The sequence below is a fragment of the Sinocyclocheilus grahami genome, unplaced genomic scaffold, assembly GCF_001515645.1.
Source record: "Sinocyclocheilus grahami isolate Dianchi unplaced genomic scaffold, SAMN03320097.WGS_v1.1 scaffold291.1, whole genome shotgun sequence".
NCBI classification, from domain to species: domain Eukaryota; kingdom Metazoa; phylum Chordata; class Actinopteri; order Cypriniformes; family Cyprinidae; genus Sinocyclocheilus; species Sinocyclocheilus grahami.
Window position 1 is genome coordinate 709271 of NW_015505470.1, and position 8896 is coordinate 718166.

Below are 8896 nucleotides of genomic sequence, written 5' to 3' on the forward strand. Positions count from 1 at the left end.
AGTTTAAGACCAGTTGTACGGTAATACTTTCAAATGAAAAAATGCAACGTGTTTTTTTTATTAGATTACATTTTATTTTGATGGTCCCCTTTAGTCTATTGACTATAAGCAACTTTGCAACTACATCAACTAACTCTCAGAGTATTAGTAGGCTTAGTTAAGGTTAGGGTTGGTAGAGTAAGTTGATGTAAAGTTGCTTATAGTGAGTAGAATATCTGTTGGGGAACCATCAAAATAAGTGTTATCAGATATTTAGCATACAGTCTACTAATACTCTGATGACTGCTAGTTGACAAGTAGTCGCAGAGTTACTTATCAACAGATGTCTGAAGGCTACCATCAAAATAATCAAATTGATATTACAATAAAAATAGTTCAAAGCAAATGTGTACACATTCATCTGATCTGATATCAGATCTTATGGCTGTTTGAGAAAAATTATTATTATTATTATTTATAAGTGGTCTTTGTCTGCTTTAAGTACAGTGAAGTTACTTCACTTAAAGCAGACAAAGAGCACTTAATAACAATAAGACCACATTAAAGCATTTTGGAATGTTTTCATGAAGACTTTGTATTTGTTATTTTACAGTAAAAACACAAATAAGATGTACTAAGTTATTGTGCAGATCTTAAACAATGGTAAGATATGAGACCTATAATACATTATGACTATGAGAAATATAATCCACTGTAACTTAAGTGGATGCAATGTGTTCATTGTGTGTTATAAATCATCATACACTTAACATACCTCTGCACTTCATCTGTGAAGCTCAGTTGTGTTGGTGTCCTGTGCAGCACTCCTCTCAGATCGGCAAACAGGACAGTTGTTCCTCACTGTCGAGGTTGACAGGCACTCGGGAAGAGGTTAGCTTATGAGCGCTTCCCGTTGAGTACACCCTATGGGCAAACCATGGTGCAAAAACATTTGTTGATACATTTAAGATAAAGATACCATAATTTGCAGCATAGTTAAAAGATACTGTTAATATTATTCCTAATTAAGGCCCTTGGTGAACCTTTACTGTGAGTTTGTTTGTAATGATGATTAAATGTCAACAACCCAGTACCACTAAATGCTCCTCAGATCCCTGTAACTTCACAATGAAGTCCAGCGGGCTCTTTATCTCTGCAGTGTGCTCATGGACAGCCTGAATGTGGATTTCCTCGGAGATAGCACTCTGTACACTGGCTGAAGAGCTCCTTGGAGCAAGTTTCTGGCCTCATCAGTCCAGAAGGCAAACCGCTGACCATGCCTTTCAAACATCAACCAGATTCATCTAAAGTACTGCCAAAAGGACAAGCTAATAATACATATTGTGGTGCAACCAAGCAATGAGCCCAGTTTAATTATGAAAGATGATTTATACTTAACTAATATGCTAAATGAGTATCAAACAAGTTTTCACACTAATACAGTAAGCTACAGGTAAATCTGACACATCTCACATCAACATGCTTTTATCATCTTTTTAAGTTTAATGAATGTGCTGGCTAGATTGACTTATTGTAGTCATTATGTCAACAAGGTTTAGCTTAATTAAATCATGGCCACGAATTAAGAACATCGTAATAATCAATAAAACTAGCAATCGGGAATTCATTATTATTTCTTAGCCGTTCTCATGTTTGCTACGTAAACTTTGCATCGTTTTAAGGTTATAAAATAAAACTTAATTGAAAATCGGTAAAGTTACTCGCTCTGATTGCTGTCCATGTCGTCCATCTTTAGTGATCCGATTCGGTAGGTGGCGCTGTTACAAAAGAATAGGGTCCTAGAACTGCGGTCCTGAAACTGCAGCCTGCGGTTGCGCAGAAGCATAGGGCTTTCTGTTGGGTGCCTGGGCATGCTGGGGTGATATGAGCAGGCAGATTATATAGCGAAGGAGAGTTTAGGAAGAGAAATGGATATCCATGTATCCTTGGGGAGGGTGGAACTGAGGGAAAGGGTTAAAGAGGGCTTAATAAAAGAATGGCAGAGAGGATGGGAAAAGGAAATCAAGGGTATACATTATTTTTCTATTCAGCCTAAAGTTTTTGTACTTGTCCATCCCGTAAGGGTGGGGCACTTTGCCCACTTTGGGTTACATTGCTTTTTGTATATTGTAGGAAAGCATATTTCTGGATTATGTGAATGTGGGGATATGGAAACAGTAGGGCGTGTTGTCTTGGAATGCAGGAAGTATAATGCAGAAAGAAAAGCACTTTTTGATAAATTGGCAGAACTTGGAGTGAAAGTGTTTTCTGTTACTTTGTTTGGACACAGTGCATAAACTGATCTCGGAGGCAGTTTTTCAGTTCTTGCATAATACAGGACTGTATATAAGAACTTAGTTCAAACTTTGACCTGTGGAGGGCAGTAATACGCCCAGTTGCGTCTACACTGCCGGAAAGATAGAAGAAGAAGAAGAAGAGGCGCGAAGAAGAAAGTTGAACGGCGCGCGCGCTGCAGAGATGGCAGAGAGCGGAGGTAAAACACGATTCGGGTTTTCAAACCTCTTTGAAAGTTAGAATAACTCACAAAACATCAACAATACAAAAAGAGCGGGAAATGCTTAACTTTATATATAACTCTAGAATGTTAGAAAATATTTAGTCAGTTTTACATGTAGATAAATGTTATTGTCATATTTTCATGCGGCTAGTTCTTAGAAACTATCCAACGACACGACTAAAAAGCAAGCCAATATAATAACATTATATTATATATGTGTATGTATGAAATAATAGATGTTTTCTTTGTCAGCAAATCCGCATACTGCAATGATTTCTACTGAAAATTCAGCTTTGCCATTTCAGTTTGTACAAACATTTCACAGTATTCCTGTTTTTACCGTATTTTGATCATATAAAAGGAGCATACGAAGTCAGCATAAGAGATTTCTTTTAAAAACATGAAACCTTTGAATTACGCCACATTTTTTGGACTTCTAGTGTATGGATATGTGAATATATTTGTGGCTTAACTTGTCTCTCTTATGACTCCAGTTTCAGTGGGATCTGAATCCCTCCAGCTGTATGAAGCACAGTTCTTCGGCTTCACCCCAGAGACCTGCACTGTACGAGTTCACGATGCATTTCGAGATTCCCTCAATCACATATTGGTCGCTGTTGAATCTGTGTTTGTGAAAAGATTGTGTCCAGGCCATGATCCGCCAGCAGAGCTCCGACTGACAGCCCGAGAGAGCACCCAAAAACTGCGGCAGTTCTTACAGGAGCGCTTTGAAATCATGTTTCAGCGCATGAAGGGGATGCTGATGGACCGCGTCCTATCCATCCCTCACAACGTCCTGCTGCCCGATGACCAGCTGCACCAGAAGTACCCAGAAGGCAAAGAAGACCTCATGAAGCTGCAGGAATCCATTGCCAATCTGCTGCAGGCTTATGAAGCCGAGGTGTGCGCCAAGCAAGCGCTTCTCGCTGAGCTTGAGGAGCAGAAAGAAACTCAGAAACAACTGGATGAAGTGCTGAGATGGATCGAGGAACTGCGAATTTCATGGAGGCGAGAGGGAATGGGAAATGTCCAAGACAGCATTCGACACATGATGGAGGCTGTCGGCCAATTGCAGGATGTTGTAGGAAAGATTAACAAGCGAAATAAAAACCTGGATGAAGTTTGATGGTTTATTTGCAACAATTGAGACCTCCATACCACAAGCGCTGTGGTTTAATTGCATGATCCATCCACCTGGGGGAGGCAAAGCTCTATCTGTTCGGTACAGTTACATTAACATACAAGTATCAAGATCAGTCTAGCTTCAAAGAAATAAATTTGTAATCAGGCGATTTTACTCCGGCATTTGAAATGCAGTCCATCTCTCCTTCCTCAAAGTCATTGGGTTTTCTCATTTACGATTCAGTGCCTTTGATGTTCAGTACAGCGAGATCTGCATTAGATTAGCCCAAATTTCCCACAGGCCCAAACTGATGTGTCCAACAGCCTGGTTGGCGTTACACTTTACAGCAAGTTTCATGTCGTTTGAGGAGATATTTTTTAAGATCTTTCCCTTGAATTTCAGAGGAGAAAGATTTTAAGTTCATATTGAGTTGTACAGTACCTTATTGCCCGCAGAGGAACGCCTACATTTTGTACATAGGCTGACTCTAAGTTCCAGTACATGGATTGAGTTGCTAAGCACAAATGTCCGTTTGTAATAAATGTAATAAACTAATATGCTTTTGTTCGTAACCGTAAATGGCAATACAAATATTTTGTTTGTATGATACATTCTTTTCCACAAATGAAATGATCACTCTATACTGAAAGAACATTTTCAGTAAAGCAACACATTTTTTAAAAATGTTTTTATATTATCTTATTTTTGTTGTTTTATGAATGTTTACAGAACCACAAAAATAGAAACAAATTTTATTTCCAGCATATTTCTTAACATGTATAAGTACTTCTATGAACTTTAAAAGATCCAACTGCCTGTAAACTGTTAATGACTGTTTCACAGGTACATTTGCAATAAGTGTTTATGGTTCATTAAACAAGCATGAAAAACAGTGTTTAAAGACTTTGCAATCAAGATCTATAAAGCTTATTTGAATGCAGTGTCCTAAAAAAGCGTAGTTTCTTATTTTTGAGTTTATTTTCACCCAAAAGCAAGATAACATTTAAATGTATTGAAGAAATAATATTATACTTACCCTTACGTTGTTTCAAAAACTTTTTGGTGCTTTTTTCCCTTCTGGAACAGCTGTGAGACGATTCTTCAAAAACTCTCAAAATAACAATGGGTTTGTAATGACATGATGGAAAAATAGTGACAGAAATTCATTTTTGGGTAAAGGTTGGACCTTTTTCACATTGGATAAATTACTGAAGTGGAGAATGGAAACTACAACAAATACGTTTTTTTCTGTCCCCATTTGCTTCAGTAGCAAATGAAGAAAAAAAATTCCAAACAAGGAAAATTTATAAACAAACAGATTGATTACAGTGGTCAGATGAAAGAAAAATGTCAAATTTATTGTCACTCCCTAAGCCATTGCGTTAATCATTGTCATCACAGTTTAAATTATTTTTCTCAGAATGTGTTACTTTTTTATTCTATTTTTCTAAATTAAATTTAGAAAGTGAAACAATCAAACAGTGGATGACACATAATATTAAAGTGCACATCACTGAATATCTTCTCAGGTGAATCTACACACTAAAAAAATGCTGAGTTGTTTCAACCCAACTTTGGGTCAAATATGGACTAACCCAACCGTTGGGTTACAATTTGGGTTAGTCCAAATTTGACCCAAAGTTGGGTTGAAATAACCCAGCATTTTTTAGAGTGTATCTTTCATGCTTTAAGAATTGTTAGAAATCAAGATAAAGATGCTAATTAAGAATAAGTTTTATTTTGCAGTGTTTACTTTTTGAGGTTAACCGCTTTAACATCAGTACACCCAATCCAAGCTGGAAAATCCCAAAGGACAATGCTATTCTCATGTAAAAATGAATCATAGTGCTGGATTTGCTGGAGGGCATGCACCTAAACAAGGGGTGAGAGACAGATGCAGTGAAGGAGGGCTGGGTGGATTAGAGGAGGGAGGCCCCCGCAACCTGCCCAACTACGTCTGCCTCTTTCATCATCACTCATTAAAGATGTATCCAGAGCAGCTGGGGCCATCCACAAAAAGTCATGCTGGATGGAGGCGTCACACTCCGGACAGCTTGGCCTCAATCCCCCCTGCCAAATCAGATTAGGGTCTACCAATAAAGACCCCTTATCTCCACACATCCACGCAATGACAAGCTGGAGTCAGAAAGCCCTGCCTGAGTCTGAAGATACTGAGGTGATGAGTTATGAGAGAACAGTAGAGTGGAACCGAGCTAAATTTAATAAGGTTACAACAGATCTGCTGATTAAGAGACAGAATGACTACTTTGCACACAACGAAACCAACGAATGGTATCCTATTATGTCACGAAACACTGAAAGATTTAATTTATGTTACCCATGCCTGGTGTTAGAAAAGCTACAACTGTTGGGTGCCAAGCTACAAGCTAATCATAGTTTGAAGTAGTTAACGTGCTAAAGTGATACATTTGTGAAAATGTAGCTATGCTAAGGAAGAGCCGTTGCTACAGATTAGTTAACTACCATATTTTATGTGTGTGTGTGTGTGTTTATACATAAGGATGAACCAGTTTAACACTTTTCAGTGCTAGCCTACATCTCAGAGAGGAAAGTTTAGCTTGAACCGATTCAATAGAATGCTTCAGAATCATTCTGTCCAGAATCGGCCACATAAATCAATTCACTGGAATTAATCTTTCCAATGCTACATCTAAGATAGGACTGTTCATGATGATAGAATGAATCAGACTTTCCCAAACTGGACTTTCCTGTGCTATGTAAGTGAGAGAACCGTTTAGGATGAATCAAATCAATACAATGAATCAGGAATTTCTAGTGCTACATATGTGTGACCATTCAATTAACTGATTAAATAGTTACCCTGCAAACATGCCCCTGCGGGGCCCATGCTGGCTTTTTTGCGGGCACAGTGGACTAGGGCCAGCCCACACCAAACCTAAACAGGCCCAGAGCAGGCTTGCCCAGGCGAGGCCCACAGCTTTGGGCTCACCGCAGGCATTCTGTGAGCAGCCCACACTATGGGACTGCTAACATTAATCCAATGATGGCCCAGTGTGGGCCAGCACGTTTGGGCCCAGAGCAACTTTTGTACCTTTGGGACCATGCAGGGGTTCATGGCCATTCTTTAGCCACTCAATTGAACTGGAATGGCTCAAACCAAAAGAGACCTTTTCAGAACCAGAGCAGATTGTGCTGTGTCCTGTGTTTCATTTTTTTCTATTTAAAAGTGTACATTGGTGATGTTTTTTGCAGAGATGTTACATGTATGGCCTATGTTTGGATTGATGCTAAGAGTTTAAGACAGTGTATTTGTATGCATTTTAGAATGACTTTTTATTGGTGAGGTCGCCACATCATGGTCCAGTTTGAAAATGGATTTAAAGATCTTTTCGATGTGGGACCTTAGTCTGGATTATTTTTGACTGTTCCTGGTCAGGAAGAGTCTGGTGTTTCAGAGCTGTGGCGTGTTTTCATTACAAGAGGCTGGATTATTCATTTGCTATCAGCCATTTTCAGCTATGGACAGTGTTTGGAAATTGATGCACTACAGATAAGACTTTCCCACACATAAACTTTCACATGACTGAATCCTACAATCTTACATTGCTTTGTTCGCTTTCTTTAGTTTTTGTACTTTTGTGTATTTATATTTTTGGCTATATGTAGCTGTATTAACCTAATGTTTTCTATTTTGTATTTAATACATTTATTTGAAATCCCTTTGACTACTGTACATTTTCTGACAATACAGCCATTAGTCATGTGGTGACTGCATCCATTTCAGATATATAATAACTGTTTTCCCCAAAGACTTAATTTATAGTTTATGGAAAGTATTGATAGTGAAACACAGTGGTTCCCAACCCTGGTCCTGGAGGCACCCCAACACTGCACATTTTGCATGTCTCCTTTCTCTGACACACCAATTTCAGGTCTTGGAGTCTCTACTAATGAGCTGATGACCTGAAACAGGTGTGTTTGATTAAGGAGACATACAAAACGTGCAGTGTTGGGGTGCCTCCAGGACCAGGGTTCAGAGTTGGAACTGAACTCTGCAGGAAGTTAGACCAGGGTTGGGCACCCCTGTTGTAGATGAATAGTGCAGGCCCTGTGTGGGCCTAGTGTGGTTTCCTGGGGGCTAAGTGATGGCTACCCGTGCAGGGCCAGCACTAAGGGGCCAACGTTTTGCCAATGAGCAAATTCTCAGGGGCCCTGTGCTGGCAGCCCACTGGGGGCTTTTACGCTTGCCCTAAGTGGGCCTGTAAAGGGTTTTTCCAATTCAGTAACATGAATCAGACTTTCCAGTGCTGCATATGTGAGAGAGAACAGTTTAGAATGAGTCGATTCACTGATATGAATCTGACTACAAATGTAAGAGCAATCATTGAGGATGAATACATATTAAAAAAGGACTAAGATTGAACCGATTCAAGGCTATATAAATGTGAAAGTGGATCATGTATAATAAACCGGACTTTCCAGTGTACAAATGTGAGAGAGAAATGATTAGGATGAACTGATTCAATAGAGTGAATCAGACTTGAAAGGTGTGAAAGAACCATTTAGGATAAACTGATTTAATTAAACTTTCCACTGATTCAAATGTGTGAGAGAGGTCTGTTCAGGTGAGTGTGTTTGTAGGCATGCAGCGTTTGGTCACACGACACCGTGACCCGTTGGAAAAAGCAGTTCGCTAAAGCTACTTTGACACCGCTTCATAATGGATGAATTGCACAACATATAACGCGGTTATTTTTCTGTTTCTTAACGTGAAGCTGTTTTAAAACAATCGGTATTGGATAAAGCATTATATATTGTGATGGCATTGAAAGCAGCAGTCACGGTACTGAAAAATATAAAGTTAGCAGCATTGCCACTTTTGCATAACATAGGATACTCATCGAAACTGCCCTTTAATAGCCTACGTTTGCAATCATCAAATTACACTGCAAGATCATTTTCGTTCATTTAATTAACTGTAACTAATGAATAACTCTAAATTACATCAGTAATGTGTAGTCAAATCTGTGTAGCTACTATAATTTAACATTCAGCAGTGATTAGCATGAAATAAAAGTTAGCTTCTGAAATAAAAAAAATAAAACGTTAGAGGTCATTTTTAGACTTAAATCCTGACAACATCAGAAAGTACTGCAGTGAACAATAAATAAAATATGCACTACTGCCTTGAAAACCCCCATTACCCCCGACCACGTCTTTCAGAGACCGTCTCCACCAGAGGCAAACATACTTGAGCGTATGAAGTTCAAAGCTATTTTTTTCATCCTCCTGTG

At 38.8% G+C, this 8896-nt stretch overlaps 1 protein-coding gene across 2 annotated transcripts; it reads left to right on the top strand.

The window, feature by feature from the left end:
• Positions 1 to 2374: 2374 nt before the first annotated feature.
• On the top strand, positions 2375 to 4285 carry LOC107600795 (protein MIS12 homolog). 2 transcript variants are annotated; one of them, XM_016292763.1, is made up of 2 exons: positions 2375 to 2473; positions 2998 to 4285. In XM_016292763.1, the coding sequence occupies exons 1-2, from the start codon at positions 2458 to 2460 to the stop codon at positions 3621 to 3623; spliced, it is 642 nt and encodes a 213-aa protein (XP_016148249.1). In that variant the 5' UTR covers positions 2375 to 2457; the 3' UTR covers positions 3624 to 4285. The 2 variants fall into 2 exon arrangements, with proteins under 2 accessions (XP_016148249.1, XP_016148248.1); XM_016292762.1 differs by having other exon boundaries at positions 2376 to 2473; positions 2992 to 4285.
• Positions 4286 to 8896: the final 4611 nt, after the last annotated feature.